Below are 18,542 nucleotides of genomic sequence, written 5' to 3' on the forward strand. Positions count from 1 at the left end.
CCTCCCATGCCGGATTAGATTGCAGATCCCTTATCAGTCAACTTTGCGTTCGCAGCGTCGGAGTCACGACAATTGCAGCCATACTTTCTGCGGAACTCCTCTCGGGACAAGCCTTCAATCGCATCCAAAGCCCTTTCGCTTGCTCGGACTTTGGAATATCGGCTGGAAGCTCCGATAGATTCCGCAACGGAGATTCCGTGTATCATGACAGCAGCGAGAATCGATGACCGTTCGTTATCTACCCCTGGAAGCTCACCCGACTTGAGACAATAGTCAGTGCATCCATAGATGGTTGTCAATTGGTTGTAAAGGAACGTCTATTTGCAGAAATTAGTAATTCAAAATTGTGTTGAAAATTACAAGATCGAGCTCTTACTGTTGGGTGCTTGTTAGCGAACGTGTCATATAGAGACATATCGACAAAGTAAGGTTCGATGTGACGCGCAAAGAAAGCTTCAATGATTGTGTAATCGAAGCCAGAATCGACGAAAATTGCAGCAAGATATGCCTCGAGCATGTCCGGTAGACACTATTAAGTCCTGGTCAGCATATATGATAACTATCAAGCAGTTTATTTAACATGCCTTTGGGGAGTCTCTCGTCCCCAGCCAGTAGTCCATCATTCCGGGATTTTCTTCTTCGGCGTACTGGATATCCTCGGCATACTGGGTAATGGCTGACTGCAGAGGGTTGCTGAAATGCTGCAGATGGCGATGAAATCCAAGCTTCACTGAAAGTGCCCCAAGGAATTTGTTTGATACCATAGCCATCTATAATTCTGATGAGAAATTGTAGTTTTCGGACCTAATAGATCAAACATTGAACCGGGCTTACCTTGTGCTCAGTCAACCATTGTGGGTCCTTATCTGGGAACTTTTGAAACAGATACTCGATACAAACCATATCCAGTAGAGCATCTCCAAGGAACTCCAGTCGCTGGTAGCAAGGTACTTTGGCCCAAGCAGAGGGGTATGAAGGGTGAGTGAATGCAGAACGGAGAAGAGCAGGGTATTGGAATTGATATCCTAGCCCCTGAAAGATCTTCTTAGCAAGATCAATCTCAAATCCATCAGTGCCTTTCAGTTGATAGGATGGTTTGACGTAGGATGACACATATTCCTTCCAGGTCTTGGCCTTGTGGTTTTCACTGTCAACGAATATAGTCACCGCTTCAATTGCCAAGTCAAACCGATTTTCCTTGCCTCCTGTGAGCAATGAAGCCCCTATGAGTGCCTCGCAGACATCAGCGATAGTCTTTTCTCCCAGTGCGTGACTGCTTTCGGAATCAAGATGTCGAAGGTAATTTCGACCATGAAGAAGCTCAAGACCTGGTGGGTACCATGTGTGCCTGTGCCTTTAAGTTAGCCAAACTCCGAAAACTAGCAAGGAATTGAAGGGGTAGTAGGGTACCGAGAAAATCCACGACTCCGGATGTAGGTATAGAGATTGATCTTAACCGCAGCATTGAACAAGTTCCTATTGCAGACGAGGCACATTCGGTTGACGTGATAATCATACTCATCGTCGTCCGGTTTCTGGCAGAAAAGTGAGATGGAAGTCGCCATCTTTAGAAAACTATCGCCGAGGAATTCGAGCCGCTCGTAATTCTTTCCCATGCCTCGTTGAACATGGATCTGGAGAGAACGATGTTCCTCGGTATTGTCTGAATCCTTGGTAAAAGCTTCAAGGGCGAATTCTAGCTTTAAATCGAGGCCTAGATGCTGACAGCCCTCTAGTACGATCAAGTAGGACTCGAGCCTATTCATAATAGCAGGAAAAGCTAGACAGGAAGTCACAATAGGAACAGGGATCTGAAAGAATTGTTAGTAACGGAGGTGTAGTTTTCAAATTGGAATCAGGAGTTGAGCTCACAGCGGAAATCATCAATGGCTCGGGGCAAATGACCGTCTTCGTTTGTTCTGCTTTGTCTGATTCTGTGGCTTTGTCCAGGAAGTTTCTTCGCAGGCAAACACATTCGGCCAGAAACACCGGCTGGTCCCAGTCTACGCCTTCTAGAGCCTTTGGTCGAGAGTTTTTCGAGAGACTGAGTGAGTAATTCATAATGTCCTTCATCCACTTTCGGCGAGGCACCCATGCCGGTGGAGGATCTGAGGGACGAAGTGTGGTATCGACGCTCAGCGGAAAGAATCGTCTCTTGCCGTCCCATCCATCATAAACGAAACGTCCAAATAGAGACGAAGGCTCCATGTCCCTGGTCCATTTTATCTCATGGTTCTTATTCACAAAATCCAGAGTTTTCCAGTCAATGATGTCTCTTGGTGAATCAGTAGAACTGATAATTTTGGCATCCGATCTTACTGGGGCTAGCCAGTACGGAAACTTGTCCAGGATGACTTCAAAAGTTTTATGAAAAACGTCACGAAAAACCGAAACTGTGAATTTTGAGAACCAGGTCAGGTCTTCAGTATTGACCGAAAGCGGACTTTCAAAACATACGACCTGGATCGTCGTTTCCTTGTCGTTTTCCAGGTAAAGAGGGAACGCTGGAATCTCTGGAACTCGTACTCGGGTCAAGAGTATGATGCTGTCATGAGGACGACACAGAGGCTCTGAAGGGCTAAATTTGAAGACCATACCATAAACCTTGTCAGGCAATTGTTCTTGATTTTGCTTCCATATGGATGGCTTGCAAATCATAGCGTATTGATTAGTCTTTTTCGACTGGATCGCCAATTTGGCGTTGCGCATAGCTGGGAGTCGCTTGTGGTAGATTGATCTGAGGTTATCGTCAAGAAGGTTGTTTTTCCTCAGCAAGATGCAGGCATCGAATGCAGCTGATTGTTTCGCCATGATCTTTGTTGGTTCCAATCTGCCTATCAGTCCTCGGATTGGCGATTTTTCGGGTAGAATGACTTCGCAAGAAAAGAACTTTCCTGTTGCAATCGTGAAGAAAGTTGCACAAGCTGACATATCTTTTTCGTATTGCTGTTTTAGATCATTAATAGTTGCAAGAATTTTTCTAAATCACAAACATTTGACCTACCAAGGAGGCTGCATATCGTGACAGAACACTAACAGCATGGTTGTATGTCAACGTTGCCCCTGTTGACTTGATGGAAAATGTTCTTTTCCACTCTTGCTTATCCAAGGTCTTCGCCAGGTCTGGCCCATCTCCCATCAGGAGTCGATCTCTGGGGAGTGCGTTGCAGAATTTCTGCATCAGCTTCTGTGATGATACATCAGCAAAGTTTTAAATTTATTCAAGAATACTAACCTCTGCCTGTTGGACCTCTTGGAGACGCTTTTGGTGTTGGTTGTTTTCGATCTCAACCATGTGCACATACTAGAGCCAGAAGTTAGTAATGTCCAATGAAGCAAGAAATGTTGTAGACATACGACAGATGCCTCGTGTCTTGCACGACCCCGACTCTGGATGTATTGAATCAGGGTTTCATAAATATTGAATCTATGGAATATTAGAAAGTTTAGTGGAACACCATAATAACTTTCTTATTCACCTTATGACGAGATTGCAATCCGGGATGTCAAGACCCTCTTCAGCCACTGATGTTGCAAACTACGAAGATGTTAGCTGCCTGTCCCTTTTTTTGTTTCAGAGCTCCAACCTACCAAGCAATTGATATCACCCTTTCGAAATTTAACCAAGGCAAGAAACTGCTGGCGGAAAGTGGTCGTCCCTGTGAGATCAGAATTCCGAACCCCAACCAGCGAGCCAGCACGGATATTTGGGATTGCCAATCGTTCACTCAGTTGCACCAGAACTTTAGCAGTATTTCGCCGCTCAGTGAAAATAATGCATTTTTTGTCTTTGGACTGGCTGAAGTGGTGTGTCAAGATGGTCAAGAGAAGTTCTACCTTGGGGCTCAGTTGACCCGAATCCAAGGGGTGTTGGAACGAATGCCCTTTAACGATTTCGCAGGCTTCCTTAACCTCCTCGACATCCCTAACAGTCTCGTTTGTAGTGGTTGCGTACTGGGTGAATTCCTTGCTAATGGAGCCCTCTAGCTTCGGTATCACATCATCTGCAAGAGCCTTGGCCCAAATTTGGTCAGCGCACCAGATTCCTAGCTCTGAGCTAGCATTCCAGACGGATCGGAAAACAGGTGCCAGAGCTTTGATGTCTCCAAACTTTTCCTTTATCTTTTTGGAAAGAGGTGTTTCAAAAGGGCGCTTGAGTCTCTGGTACGTCCATGTCTCCTCGGTTGGCTTTCTTATGATTGCCCGCAGAGCAGATAGTTTGGAGGTTGTTGCAATCTGGCTGTGTAAAAGAACTTCAAGCTCACTATAACAGGTCAGTTTGTATCCATGCATATTGGGGCCTTGTGAGACTTACCTCGCTGCCTGTACAATGTCACATTTGCCATCAATCGGGGATGCTGTCATTCCGAAGATCTTTGGACGTTCTGACACGTTGGTTTTGAGGTAAGAATCACGAATAATCCTGTTGAGATTAAATTAACACACCAACTTCAAATTTGAGCATCGCTTCCGGATATACTAACCGTGCGTAAGGGTGTTCCTTCTTGGTGTGATGTGCTTCGTCAAAAATCAGGAGGTTGACTTGATTCATCCTGACAAACGCGTTTAGCAACGCCTGATGCAGGATCTCCGCTGTGCAGACGATAACCATGTTTTCTTTGAGGTGTTTATCCCATGTCTCCTGATTCCACAGGTCTGGGCCCATAGCACCATAAAAGTGGCCAACTTCTTGACTCAGGTTGTTCCGCAAGACAGCCGCTTGTTGGAAAACCAAAGTCACGCTGTCGACCTAGGATCCGTTAATATCCACAGTTTCTCGAATATAATAGATCGCTTACCAAAAAAATGGCCACACGATCTGGTTTACCGAGGGAACGGTCAATGAGCTCCCGCTCCAACATATGCTTAAGCAAGAGCACTGCAATCAGAGTCTTTCCAGAGCCTTATTGTTATGTTAGACCGTTTCCTAAAGCACAGAAAATATGTGACAGCCTTACCAGTATCAAGAACGGCAATAATGTTGCAGGTCTTGGCACGTTCGAACAGTTCGATCTGGTATGCACGAGGGTCCAGACTTCCAGCATCGAGGTCTTTCCTTGCTATCAGGCTAGCAATTGTAAGCTCGTCGTCCGGCCGATCAGTTGTCACCTTCTTGACCAGCTGTGCTGTATCATCCCTTGCGCGCTTCGAAAGCCTATGTATAGCCCGTGTGGTCAGCAAAATTCACTTGTATGGGTACGTAGAAGACCGACAGCGCCTCGAATTGCACGTTCTGGGCTCGTCGGGCTTGGGAGGCCTCAGGAGGGACCTCATTATTCTCGTCCTCGCTGTCAGATTTCTCAGAATCACTGTTGATGTGAATATCATCATGTGTCACTTTTAAGGCCATGATGCTGGTCGAATAGAGTATTTTGGGGGTCTGGCAGGTCACGGGTCTAGGTCTCGAGATCGGAGATGGTTGTTGAGATAGCGAGAAAGGGGGAATAGATTCAAGGAATTTAAGATAGATTGCCGGGTCTCAGTTGACTACTGACAAAGTTGGCTATTGCCAGGGCATGGATATCTCAGTGTCGAAGTGAATTAAAAGTGAAGTGAATTTGACGGTGCTAGAAGGACCGAGTCTTCGAGGTACGTCGAACGGAGGTGGAATACTTAGCAATATCTATATAAAAAAGATTCAATAGTGAGTCTGCAAGAGTTCTGTGAAGAAGAGTTCTGTAAATTCAATTTGAAGCGAATCCTGCATTAATAAAATGGTCATTTACAGATAGTGTAACAAAAAACATTGAATATGTTCAACATTGAATATGTTCAACATTGAATATGTTCAACATTGAATGTGGATGATCTACAATTATATATAGTACGAATACAGATAAGAACCAGATAGAGAGCTCTTATCAGCTCTTATCACCTCGCCAAAACTTCCAAATCGCGGGGACACAAGGCACTTCCCAGGTTGTGCAGATTTCACTTTCTCCAATCGAATCAACAATATGGAGCAATCACAGAGTCTTCGATCGTTATTTCTGTCGGCAAAAGAAGGCAAGTCAGTGTTGGAGTCAAGAGGCGATACCAACACCGCCGCTTACCGCGATGATGTGAATGCGACAATCGCCAAATTCCAAGAGTGCCAACGCCAAATTAGCATCTTGTCACTTTTCAGCTCCAATGAATCCCTAGACGATGTTTCCTCTGGTGATCTACAGTAAGAGTTTGAGCTTTGGTCTATATTTGTTGTACTCAGCTGATCTCCTTCGTCTAGATATATGACCTTGGAATACCACCTTGCCGAACTCACTCAGCGAGGACCCAGTGCTGACCGCGAGTCTGTTCTTCAGCGAGCCTTGGAACAATACGAGAAATTTTTGACGCGCCTTGATGAATATGAATTATTGTCGAAGGGGGATCGGAAGCTGTTCGAGACATACATGGCCAACCCGTCGGCTTTTACTTTGGCACCGGTTAACGATGCAGCGGCTCGGCGGGACACCAAAGTCAGACGCTTCCGGGAAGAAAAGGAACTAAAGCAAAAGCTGGAGGTAGGATAAATGAATCGACGGAGAATAACAGAATATTTGGATTTACTGCTGACACACTAAAGTATTTGGCCCAAAATGAAGCACGACTCCAAAGCGACGGCGACGCGACCCGCAATCTCTACCTATCCGAACTCCAACTTTATACACATCAAACTTTCCAATCATTGGATATGCTGGTGCAGGAGTTGTCGATTCTATCCGCGATGCGAAATGCGCCCACACCAGAGCCATTACAAGCCCCGAATGACCCCCGTCAACGCAGTGGTTTGGGAGGCGCCAATTACTCGGACCGATTGGATCCATCGATATCACAATTGCTTGGAGGACGGAATGGACCATTATTGAACAGCAAGGGGGTACCGATGCAGCCATTTACACTTCTTGATCGTCGTTCGCAGCTTCAGCAGGGTGTATTCCGCTCCGGCCATAACCTACCAACCATGACCATTGAAGAATACCTCGACGAAGAGCACAAGAGGGGTAATGTTCTTCAAGGAGGCGAGCAATCTGGAATTATTGCGGAAATTGATGAAGACGATTTGGACAAGGCTGATCAGGAGACGCTGAAGGCTCGGGCCTGGGATGAATATGTCGAGGCAAACCCCCGCGGATCTGGGAACACGCTCAATCGCGGTTGATGCCGTGAAAAGTATGCTTCCATACTAGTACATATGATATTTCTTTTCGCGGCCATTTTCGAAGCTCTAGATATATACAAAGCATTTCTGGATTGGATTAAAATCGAAAAACTAGAAGATATCGCAATGTACAATGCGTGAATTTCATCTGTGTGTTTCAAATACATCGTTGATCTCATCCTCATTTCGAAGGGGTATTTGTGTAGTTGCATCCCAGTATATCTCATATTTTGCTTCTTATTGTCAATCGATTGATTAAACAATAACACTTTCCTTGGCAACCTTGTTTCGCTGGATTTCCTCCAGGATTGCGCCAGCGCCTTCTTCTACCAATGCTTTCGCTACTGTGACGCCAAAGGCCTCGGCACTTTCAGCCGAATCCACATCGCCATCAACCTCGACTTGCGCGCACTGCTGGCCGTCGACGCTAACGACCACAGACCGCATACGCAGCTTCTTTGATCCCGCACTCTCAATCCACTCGCTCTCGACACCTAGAGGAGCACTGCACCCTCCTTCAAGGGTTCGCAGAAGGCTCCGCTCGGCCAAACAAGCATAGGTAGTCTCCTGGTGACCAATCTTGGTTAACATTTCTAACAGTAGGGTGTCCTCCTTGCGAATCTCAATTCCCAAAGCACCCTGTCCAACGGCATAGAGCATTCCACTGTTCTTCGAATCGAGGTACTGAGTGATGCGATCCTGCAGATCGAGGCGCAACAGACCGGCCGCGGCAAGGATAGCACAGGTATACGGACTGTCCTCGGCATCCAGCTTCGACAGACGAGTTCCGATATTTCCGCGAATATCCTGAACTTTCAGGTGAGGGTATTTACGCGCCAATTGGGCCGTGCGGCGAATGGAGGAGGTTCCAACAACGGAGCCGGCGGGGAGCTCTGCCAAACTCTTGTAGGGCAACCCTTGTTTCACAACAAAGACATCGCGGCTGTCTTCACGAGGCATCATCATTCCCAGGGTGCACGTCTCAGGGAGAAGAGTAGGAACATCTGCGGATTTGAAAGTCAAATTAGTATCGCTTGCGTGGGGTTCAATGATGATGCGGGGCAACCAGGTCCTGCGTCTTTTACCTTTAAGGGAGTGGACGATGAAGTCTACTTGGCCTCCAATCATCAATTCTTCCAGCTCCTCGGTCCATAGATTCTTCGAGGTAAAATCCTTCAGGGCAATGGTGGTGTTGAGATCTCCAGCCGTCTCCTTGGTCAAGGTCTTGAATTCATAGTCGGGATGTGTTTTCTGGAGAGCCGCACGCACTAAGTCGGTTTGCAGCAGGGCAAGCTTGGACTTGCGTGTGCCAATGGTGAAGGTCTTTTTGGTTGGGGCGGGGGTGGCCATTTTTGATAAGATGAAGATATAAAAGGGAAAGCGGTGCTTATCACACAAGTTGAGACGGAGACGTCCCGAGGTCAGGTCCAAAAAATCTGGGAAATACTTCTAAAAACAACCTTGGAAGGTCAAGTTCAACAATCGCTTTTTCAGCCATCCAGCATGCGTAACCGGGCTAGCTCAATTGGAAGAGCGTGGGACTTTTAGATTTCGATTCCGATCAGAACCTATAAATCCCAAGGCTGCGGGTTCGACCCCCGCGTTCGGTGTTACAAAACCCAGCACTTGCTGGTATTCTTTTTTTGTTTTTTTCCAACCAAAATAAAAATCCCTTTGAATTTATTCTACCTATTTCTACACCTTTTTCTATCGGGAAATGAATAGTCAGAGCAGAACACCAAAGTATATACTTACTACTCAAGTGCTATAATTAAGTTACTATAGATACACCCCTTTTCACTACTACCTGCCTACTAGTAGGTAGTAAAAGGGTATATGCTATTAGCGAAAAGGGGTGTGCCTATAGTAAAACCCTAAATTACAGCTGTACAGCAGGAGTAAAAAAGAATAAATTGTGAAAAAATTACCCCAGATATCATCACATACGCTGTGATGATATATAAGTGTAATGTGAAAACACCGAACGCGGGGGTCGAACCCGCAGCCTTGGGATTTGTAGGTTTGTGATATAGAAATATCTAAATCTAAAAGTCCCACGCTCTTCCAATTGAGCTAGCCCGGTTGTGTATGATGTAATGCGCAAAATATGGCCTTATGACCTGTCCTACAAGTGCTAGTATGGACTTAAGGTTTTTGATCTAACGTCTCGACTTGTAGGATTAGCATCGCTTATTAGAGCCGTCAACTGTGTCATTAGCAAAAAGGGGCGTGTCTATGGTGAAATTCATAGTTCATGTATTTTAACCTTGGAATCGAACATTTGAACAATTTAAACATTTAAACATTTACAATTTGCTGTGGTTTGCAAAACGGCCGTGGTGCACCCACTGTACAACGGTAGAAATATTCTATTAACCTCCAGATGTCCCTTCAAATGATATGTAAGGGCAAATGTTAGAACTGATTTGGAAACAGTATGAGATCAAAAAAAAAAGAGTTTAGAAATCAGGTCAACACCCCAGGCCTAAAACCCCCAGGGCTTGGAAACATCCATGATTGGTCCCGAAGCCTCGCAAACGGCTCCAGATCTATATAATCCTAGACCAACAACATACTAATATACAAGATAAAGACTCAGTGACAAAACAGCTGTGAAAGAAAACATGAACACCGAGTTCTTAACCAGAAAGAAAATCCGTATGGGTAATCAAATTTAGCAATCCATCCATCCAAATACAAGTCGCCAGTTGAAGCTTTCTTAACGCTTGTTGGGTAGAGTGATCCATTTCGGAGTCTTGAAACCTCCACCCTTGACGTTGGCAAACTCCTTATGCGCAAAATCAAGACCCAATGTCTTCCAAGTTGGCTCCCAGGACTTTTTGTCGCCCTGCAGTTCCTTCGCTTGCTTATCGAGCGCCTCGCGTAACGCAGTATTCGGCTTCTCAGCTGAGTGACTCTGCTGGGCACCCTTCTTCTGTTGCTCATGCTGAGCCTTGATTGTTGCGTCCCATGCTTCCTTCTCCCAGCTGTGCAGTAGAAACGATGATTAGCAAAGTGAACTTGAGGATATGTGTATTCAATCGCGTGTAATAGGGAGCAGCAAAGTTCCCATACGCCAAAAATCGCAATATGCACCGGCAAAAATGCCAGCTTGATAGATGAGGATAACATACTTCTTCAGATCCTCTGGTTCCTTTGGCCAAACAAATTCATCCCGTAGTTCAACAGTCATCCGCTTCTCGGATTTCGGTCGTCGCCACTGGCCCATCATGCGACCATCTCGGGTAATGCGGGTAATGGGCTGCTGCTCGATGTAACTGCGAATTCTGACGGCTGCCACGCCGTACAGACGCTGGAGGTAATCGCGCATGTCGAGCTTGTTAAAGTTGAGGGGGACGCGGAATTGCGCATAGCGAGGAGAGAGGAAGGGGGTTCGGACGAGGGCAATGGTGAATTCAGGGCTGTTGTAAATTTAATTATCAGTCTGTGCCTAGTAATTCATGTGTTCTTTCGAGTGTAGTCATGTTTCGAATACTTGTGCTGGTATGGACGGTACTGGGGGAGTTTTCGAAATTTGATGCCTCTGGATTTGTCGGATAGAGGATAGACTTACAGGAAAACCTGCTTACGCTGAGCAGGCGACAGCGCGGACTGCTTGATCACCGCATTGGAGACCCCAATTGCTTTGCGTACCATGTTGGAGTTGTTTTGATAGTTAGATGGCACAGAGTCGGAGTCGTAGATCTTTTGCGGTCGGAATAATTGCGCCGGTGGCCGCACCGCCCGCCCTACAACACATGTCCCAGTGGGCTGGAATTTCAGGAAGCACTACTTTCTCCATGTCTAGTTTCTCCATGTTGCTACTATTGCAATGGCAATTGCAAGCCCTTGAGCCCGAGTCTCCAATTTACAAGTATTTTGAATGCCACGAAGATTTTATATTACAGGCTAAATTCATAAATCATGGTCATTAATGCACTTAGTTTTGGTTTCCCCTTCATTGCCCGGATGGTCCCGACACATGCAAGTCCTCAAGTTGTCGTGAGCTCTCGCCCACTTCTTCATCGTCTTGCTCTGACTGCTTGGCCTCGCTAGGCTCTCCTGATTCCGAGCCAGACTCTTCGTCATCCTCCTCCTCTTCACTGCTGTCGTCATCATCCTCACCATCCTCCCTAGAACCGGCATCGCCGTCCACACCGACTTCCTGCATGTACTTCTCAAGCTCCCGAGCCATTTTCTTTGAGAAGCCCGATGCCTCAACCTCCACATCCAGACGCTTACCAGGGTTCTTCATGAACTTCTTCCTGGCTTGAGCAAACGTAGGACCAGGAACGTCGCTCACGAAGTGGAATTTGCGCTGGAAATAACGCTTCACGCAGTTCACATCACGGTCGAAATACATTTCGGCATTCATGTGGTCAATGGACAGCATCTGAGGGAAATCAATGAGCACCGGGACCAGCCGGATATCTTCATCTGCCACATCATCCAATTTGGTGTCCGGAGTGTATTTCTCTTTGGCATTTTCATCCACCTCTTCCTTGATGAGCAAGTTGAACTCGTTGAAATCACCGTGAATGAGTCCAAAGCGCGCCAGCTCCAGGATCATTTCCATCAATTCGGAGTATAATTTTTGTGGGTTGGGGACCTTGGAGATCTGGCGGAGCGGGAAAGCATCAATCAAACTCATGATGATGGTGTGTCGGTTCTGGGCGTAGGGTTCAGGCACCGGGAAACCGTTCTCGCGGAGCGCCTTCATGAATGCGAATTCCTTCATGGCAGCCAATCGGGACATGTACATCCATGATGCTGAGCTGCGGTGTCGCAGGTAGTCGCGATTCGTCTTGACGGTCCGGAAGGAGATACGACCCAAGCGGTGGATTTTGAGAATTCGCTGCTCTCCGCTGCTGTGTGCGACAACGATGATGTCGGATTCCTTACCCACACCAACCTGGTTACCAACTGAATAGACAACATTTTGCTTCTGGTGCGCATTCAGCGCCAAGTAATCCAGTCCACCATAGGTAAGTCTGTAGCCATCGTCTGCGGAAATGAATGAGCCATCAGTATACGGGCGTAGAGATTTTGAGATCTGGGGGAAACGTACACTTCGCATTCTTGACTTTGGCAATCAAGTTGATCTTGGCCAGATTCGAGATTGCGCGATGCACGCCGGCGCCGCCTCGGAGGCCAGATAGTTGCACGATCAGCGGTGTAGGGACGACTTCATGGTTGCGACTTCCAGCTTCAACCTAATGAAAAGGACGTCTATTAGCAATCAGATCAGACATTCCTGCAATGCTGCGCATGGCGGGGTGGAGGGGCTGATAAGTACTCCGGCAAGAACTTTGAAATCTTCGTTGGTGAGATAGCGGATTGCCTTGGAGTCAAGCTTCATGGCGACGGTTTCTCAGGCCAAATTCAGCTCTATGAAACTTCAAATATTCAATGCGAAAGGGACAAGACCGAATCTGGAAAACGTGACGTTTAAAGCGATACGGAGGCAAGAAAAAAGTGATAAGCTCAAAGCCCTATGCCCTACTTTCCCTTTTGGGGACGGGTACCTTGGTATCAAGTCCCTGACAACTGACCAGCAGGTTTGCTAACCACTCGCAACCAACGACAGTCATACAAGTATGGAGAGATTTTTGAAAGGCGCACGCGATATCAGGATTTGATATCCTACGCTCCAAGTAATAATAGAAATTACAAGACTTTATCCTAAAAAGAAAGAGAACCCAAATTCATTAGTCTACAGACATCCGTCTAGACAATGCCCGTCCAAGCCCGCCCGACAACCCCAAATGCAGGAGTGATATAAGAAGAAATTCCATGCTATTCTTGAGTCGTTCTGAATAAATTAGGTACAATGATAACCCGACAACTGTGAGAGACCCGCCGGGGGCGAGCAACGGAGATAAATCGGCATCTCATTGAGCCTATTCGGGGCTTTCCCAATCGGGGTTCTAGAGATACTGTGTTAGAAAAAAATGTCAAGGAGTACTATTATTCAGGGGACTTACCTTCCGCAGAATAACCAAGCCCTCGAGTGTGCTGCTAAGAGGAATGTACTGCTCATCCTCAAGCTCGGCTCTCTCGCCGTAGGACAGTAGCACGGGAGTGCTCTGGGTTTGCCATCCAGTGATGGTCTTTGGTCGACCGGCCTGACCAACGACATCCACGGCCTGACCAACACGGACGTTGACTGTGAGCGGTTGCAGGTCTTCATCGAGAGTGACGAGGTAGCGCGGGAACATGGAGGTGATAAGGAAGTAGAGCAAATAGTGGTGTTCCGCGAGGATAAATTGCTTGGCGTCAATCAAAGACACAAGCACTGTGAGAAGACCGGCAGCGGAGACGCGAGAAAGAACCTGTCGGTCGGTGTGGAAGGGGTTGAGAGTCATTGTTCCCTTACCCATGTGAAGGAGACCCTGAGCGATGCGTACCATGAACAGAGAGTTCTGGTCGCGGTGGTAGTAGCTAGCCAACTGCCGCAGGAGCTGTGCCAGACGAGCATTGTTGGTGCCAGCACCACACAGACCCATAGCGAAGATGGCGTTGATGGCGACTTCGTTGTCGTTATCGTGACTGTACCGAGACAGGGTGTCGTAAATCTTCATCTGAGGGTTGCTGGGACTAATAAGACCCATGGCGAGAGGCACGACCCGGCGGATGTTGCTGGAGCCGTAGTGCATGAGATGGCCGAACTGGCGAAGAATCATATCCTGGCCAACATCCTCACCCATGGCGATAAGTGACAGACCCAGAACAGCGTATGACTGAACAAGCTCATCACCCTTGTTCTCCTCCTTTTCCTCGATTATGTCATTGCAAATGTGGAGAAGTTCTTGCAACTTGAGCACAGTTCCTGTGCCAGCCCAGGCACAGACTGATGCAAGAACCGAGGTAGGCTTTGCCATTGGGTGATCAATAGCCTTAAGAATGTCAAGAACGACATCGACTTCCTCCTGCCGACCGAAGTAAAGCAGAGCCAGACCAAGGGCCATAAAGCGTGTCCACTTATCCTTCAATTGCTTCTGACGCTCCTCATCCATCAAAGTTGCGGCAATCACCTCGCTCACCTGGTGATTTGACGAACCCACGAAAATGAGACCAAGTGAGACTGCTGCCATGGCGGACAGCTGCATATCCAGCGAGGTGTCCTCCACAATTGGAAGCAAAACATCTAGGAGTTCTTCCTTGTTGGAACCAGCATATGCCAGACCAAGACCCATAATCGATGCGACCCGCATGGGCACATTCTTCGCCTCCAAGTTATCAGGGTCACTCAACAGAGCAAGAGCAGGATCGGACTCGAAGCGTACTCCGGAATTCAAGATTCCAAGTGCGAGAAGAGCACCAGCTTTGACCTGATCCTCTTCAACGTAGGTGAATCTGTCGATCTTGTTCAAACCCTCTTCAACATCCCGATGCATAAGCATACCCAAAGAGGCTGTTGTGGAAAGCTGGCCGTCATCTTTAGTCTTCCACACCCACGCGCCCTTCTCGCCATCAACGAGCATCATCTTATCATTTCCGAAGCCGGCGTTCACGAAAGAGTTAACGAAAGCGCTGGCCAGGTTGTGTCGTGCTGAGTCCAAGTTGGTGAGACCAGCTCCTCGGCTGCTCTCCAGGTGTGTCTTGTAGATATCCTCGGGCATCTTCGGGTCCAAAATGTTAAGTTCTTTTCCTAGAGATTTGAAGTGGTTCGGGATAGAAGTATTGTTCAGACAATCCGCTAGGGATTCAGCGTCCTCATGATCCTCCTCAAGATCGAGCCAAATTTGTTGTCGCGCAACCAGGAATGCCATTTGTTTCTTGAGTGCCCTGTCGGTCGTGGCGTTGATGTCGCTCTTGATGAGATCAGTGTCGTTCAATCTGATAGCAAGCACAATCGCCTGGGAAAGCTTGTTGTAGCGAACGTAAATATCGTGAGCTGTGCGAAGGAACTGCTGGTCTTCGGGGTAGGTGAGCAGATTGACCATGCTAACCATGTACAAGCAGACTCGAGCATAGGTATTTTCATCCACAAATTGCGGGATGTCCTCGATGATCTCCAATTCGCTCATAAGATCGACGGCATCGGCCTCGGCATTGTGACCCAGGAAATAAGGAACCAGGGACAGCGCAAGGTCCACCAGATCTTGAGTCTCCTTCTCTGCGTTCAGTCTGTTCTGATATTCTTGTCCAATCTCAAGCGCCAAGTGTCTGACATATTCGTGGCCCCAGGAACCAAGATCCTCGGACTTGGCCAACAAGCGGTACTTGATTGTCTCCAGCTTCTCCTCGTCTCCATAGGTCATGCCGAGCACGGAAAGCATGTCAGCGAAGGAGTCCTATTTCCAGATCATGATTAGTATTTATAAATAGATGATTTGATGGCGCAACCAACCTTGACAGGGCCCGCTGTCCACTTCTCGTACAGCTCTGCAAGTTCATCGTAATGCGGTCGGAGGAATTTAAGGGGCTTCGGAACAGCAGTCATAGAAGACGTTGAAGTCTTGATGAAGTTCTTGATGGCATCCAAGGCAGGACCGTAGAGGGTGGTGTCTGGCTCCTATAGTAAGATAGAGTGAGCGCTCACGTCATTGACGGCTCCAGGAATCCCAAGGGTGTGTCATACCTTTAACCGTTCAACAAGCATCTCAAGCTCATTTTTCAACTCTTGGTCCTCCTCACTGAGCTCCTCTTCAATGATGTTAGCCATCAGGTTCTGGGACTGAAGGTATGGGCGGCAGATGGCAGATGCTGTCCTCCGCGGTGTTGTCACGACCTACCTTCCTGTGGCTCCTCATCCTTCTTCTTTCCCTCAGCAGGAGCCTTCTCATCCTTTTGGGGCTTCTTGCCGTTTAACTCGCGGACATCCTCAACCTTGCCCTTGCCCTTGTCGGCGGTGGTTGGCCGTTCGCCCTCGTTCGGCATCTTTGATGGTATCTCGCGACCAGGTCGGAAGTGGGCAAAAGGTGAGTGAACGGGGAACGCGGGGATTAGGGCGTTGAGTATGCAGTTGCACTATCGAGAAGAAAAACAGGGAACTGCAGATGAAATGTATTGCAGTGAATTGATTGTAAGCTGGTGTTCATATGATGAAGACGCAGAGAGCTGGTGCAGCTTCGGGTTATGTAATCACGCCAAGCCCTCGTCATTGTTTTTGGGTTGATCTTCGATACACTTCCACAGTCTCTACTACATGTAGATACTAAGTCTAGCCAAACATCAGAGATTAAAATTTACATAAATTTGTAGGCTTTAGAATGTAGTCAATTAGTACCAGTAGTTTGGCTAATCTTCAAATTCATTTGCATGAGCCATAAATCATTCATCAAGGCAGAATAGATCCCCAGAGGAATGTTCAGAAGCCGCCTGACTACTAGAACAACCTCCGTATCGAGATCGGAATTGTTGAAAGTAGTCCTCGGTCTTTTGTATGAGATTTTCATCAGTCAACTGCTCTCCTTCAAAAGAGAGTAGAGGCAAGCTGCCAAGACCCAGAAAACCTCGTGGAAAGGTGTCAAATAGTGTCATAATGGTCGATTTCTGGCTCGGCTCCTTTTCCAGTGATACTAATTCAATATCATCGCCGTCTTCTCCCCCAGACAATTCTTCCTTCCTATCCTCCATGAACTCTTCTGGGGATTGAGACAAGTCTTGGTGAACGTTCACCAGACGTGGCACCCCAGTGCTTGAAAGCGAGGGATAAAGCATATAGTATCCTTTAGCCTGCATCATCTCAAGGAGATATTCCATGAAAGCTGGGTACTTTGTGGAAATGAGCTTATTCTGAACCGGAATGGTTGCTTTGAATTCCGAAGCATCAAGGCGACTCGAAAGGAAGGAATGAAACTCCGCCCATTTATCCCCGAAATACAATGCGGCATTGCTATTTGGAGCCTGCCAGAGAAACGAGGGAATGGATTCCGATTCAGCTCCTAATGATGGCAAGGAAAGAGGGCCATCGTTTGTTGAGGGATTATCTGATGGAAGATCAAGAGAGATTCCAATGAGCTTGGATGTCGAAGTACTGGTTGGCTGTTTATGGGCCAAAATGCTGTACTTTAGATAGTGGTAGAATGATGGAGCCAGCTCAGTCTCCGGGGATAGCAAAAGTAGATGAGATACACCTGGGTTGAGGGGATAGAATGACTCAACGGTTTGGATAGAAGCTTCAACAGCGTCCATGAAGTGAGGTTGAATGCGTCGCCGAAGGATGATCTGATCCTTTTTCAATTGGGTTAAGCCTTTCAGATGTTCCAAGAGACCTGTCTCATCTACCCGTGGCGGAAGTTCTATCGTCAATCTTGGAGCGGCCCCCAGATAATCAGCAGCATCAAGCGACCGGATAAGCCTGGCAAGGGAGGCTGATTGAGATGCATGAACCACCATGTCAACATGAATATCATTCCAAACTATTGGATGAAGCATTAGCTCAATTCAAACATAATTTAGTTGCGAATAGACAGTGTACCTCTGAGAGCCGTGCTATCAATGGTCGCTAGCCACATGATATCATTTGAAGTGGTTGGAAGAGCGATATGAGGAGTGGGAGTGGGGGCTTCCCATAGATGACGCTCAAGTCCGGCCCAGAAAAATGAGTCTTCCCAATCTTTTTTCTGTGTAATAATTACGTCTGGGGCGATGAAAGTTTGAATGAATCCGAGGCCACCTTTGACAGCGCGTGCCAATCGGGCATCCGTGGACTGGGCAGCATAGTCTGGTCGACTGTCTGGGGTGATGGTCAAAATTGAGCTGATTACAAGACTCACACGAGATAAAATTTACTTACCATGCCATACGATTGGACAGTCAGATTCTGCAATCCCATTCACCTGTTTAATGCCTTCGACTGAAACCTCTTCCTTGCCAAACACGACCAAGTGAACATGATTCCGCTGCTCGCGTGCCATCCGACAGGCTAAAGGTAGCATGTCTGCGATACTGTGTAGATTGGATCCAGCGAACACCACGGCATCACTAGGCGCATTCTCTGGGTGCTTATCCGTGGGTAGCGATTTGGCCAACTCATAGAGCTTGATTTTCCCATCGTACAATTCACCCTTGTCCTCGCTCTGTTGTATCCCCAATCCCACAGGAATATCGCGTTGAGGTACTGCAGATGGCTGTTCGGGATTTGGAGGCGGAGAGGGAGGATGTTGCTGTCTAAGTCGTGGATCATATCGTTCGCGGGCTGGGCTCAGGTCGGTCGGCATATGCTTGAAGAACTGGTAAACCAGCACAAGACCAATCAACGCTAAAATAAGCCTTCGAGGGCGAGGCAATTTTGAAAGGGGTAGCGATTGAGAACGTGCTGGTGAGAATCGGTGGTCGTCATCTTTCTTCCCCAGCTCCTCATCTTTTAGATGGGACATCTTTGCGGGCAGATGCCATACATCTAACCACAAGAGCTCCTGGTGAGAATCCTGGCTAGTTGATATTAGGAGCA

The 18,542-nt window shown here is 47.3% G+C and overlaps 7 protein-coding genes across 7 annotated transcripts; 1 reads left to right on the forward strand and 6 right to left on the reverse strand.

The window, feature by feature from the left end:
- Positions 1-14: 14 nt before the first annotated feature.
- On the reverse strand, positions 15-5,350 carry N7466_002333 (uncharacterized protein; the record flags this gene model as incomplete). The annotated part of the gene is made up of 16 exons (XM_057161731.1): positions 15-317; positions 377-529; positions 585-770; positions 835-1,348; positions 1,411-1,811; positions 1,873-2,946; positions 3,005-3,187; positions 3,236-3,304; positions 3,358-3,427; positions 3,480-3,538; positions 3,592-4,264; positions 4,316-4,423; positions 4,485-4,750; positions 4,800-4,903; positions 4,959-5,155; positions 5,214-5,350. The coding sequence occupies 16 exons, from the start codon at positions 5,348-5,350 to the stop codon at positions 15-17; spliced, it is 4,497 nt and encodes a 1,498-aa protein (XP_057025016.1).
- Positions 5,351-5,957: 607 nt separating this feature from the next.
- On the forward strand, positions 5,958-7,141 carry N7466_002334 (IGBP1/TAP42 family protein; the record flags this gene model as incomplete). Its single annotated transcript, XM_057161732.1, has 3 exons — positions 5,958-6,169; positions 6,227-6,503; positions 6,566-7,141. 3 exons carry the CDS (start codon positions 5,958-5,960, stop codon positions 7,139-7,141), a joined length of 1,065 nt encoding a protein of 354 aa, XP_057025017.1.
- Positions 7,142-7,396: 255 nt separating this feature from the next.
- Positions 7,397-8,491, reverse strand: N7466_002335 (Porphobilinogen deaminase N-terminal; the record flags this gene model as incomplete). The annotated part of the gene is made up of 1 exon (XM_057161733.1): positions 7,397-8,491. The coding sequence occupies one exon, from the start codon at positions 8,489-8,491 to the stop codon at positions 7,397-7,399; it is 1,095 nt and encodes a 364-aa protein (XP_057025018.1).
- Positions 8,492-9,860: 1,369 nt separating this feature from the next.
- N7466_002336 (mitochondrial 54S ribosomal protein uL23m) lies at positions 9,861-10,798 on the reverse strand (the record flags this gene model as incomplete). The annotated part of the gene is made up of 3 exons (XM_057161734.1): positions 9,861-10,128; positions 10,276-10,563; positions 10,716-10,798. The coding sequence occupies 3 exons, from the start codon at positions 10,796-10,798 to the stop codon at positions 9,861-9,863; spliced, it is 639 nt and encodes a 212-aa protein (XP_057025019.1).
- A 301-nt stretch (positions 10,799-11,099) lies between these two features.
- On the reverse strand, positions 11,100-12,500 carry N7466_002337 (protein kinase RIO2; the record flags this gene model as incomplete). Its single annotated transcript, XM_057161735.1, has 3 exons — positions 11,100-12,145; positions 12,210-12,354; positions 12,438-12,500. 3 exons carry the CDS (start codon positions 12,498-12,500, stop codon positions 11,100-11,102), a joined length of 1,254 nt encoding a protein of 417 aa, XP_057025020.1.
- A 541-nt stretch (positions 12,501-13,041) lies between these two features.
- N7466_002338 (proteasome regulatory particle base subunit RPN1) lies at positions 13,042-16,024 on the reverse strand (the record flags this gene model as incomplete). The annotated part of the gene is made up of 5 exons (XM_057161736.1): positions 13,042-13,068; positions 13,126-15,438; positions 15,495-15,659; positions 15,726-15,790; positions 15,880-16,024. The coding sequence occupies 5 exons, from the start codon at positions 16,022-16,024 to the stop codon at positions 13,042-13,044; spliced, it is 2,715 nt and encodes a 904-aa protein (XP_057025021.1).
- A 393-nt stretch (positions 16,025-16,417) lies between these two features.
- N7466_002339 (uncharacterized protein) lies at positions 16,418-18,522 on the reverse strand (the record flags this gene model as incomplete). The annotated part of the gene is made up of 3 exons (XM_057161737.1): positions 16,418-17,508; positions 17,568-17,825; positions 17,886-18,522. Coding segments are annotated over 3 exons (1,986 nt in total), but the record flags the coding sequence as incomplete, so codon positions are not given.
- Positions 18,523-18,542: the final 20 nt, after the last annotated feature.

This window comes from Penicillium verhagenii (genome assembly GCF_028828195.1).
Source record: "Penicillium verhagenii strain IBT 33310 chromosome Unknown utg000003l_segment0_segment0, whole genome shotgun sequence".
NCBI classification, from domain to species: domain Eukaryota; kingdom Fungi; phylum Ascomycota; class Eurotiomycetes; order Eurotiales; family Aspergillaceae; genus Penicillium; species Penicillium verhagenii.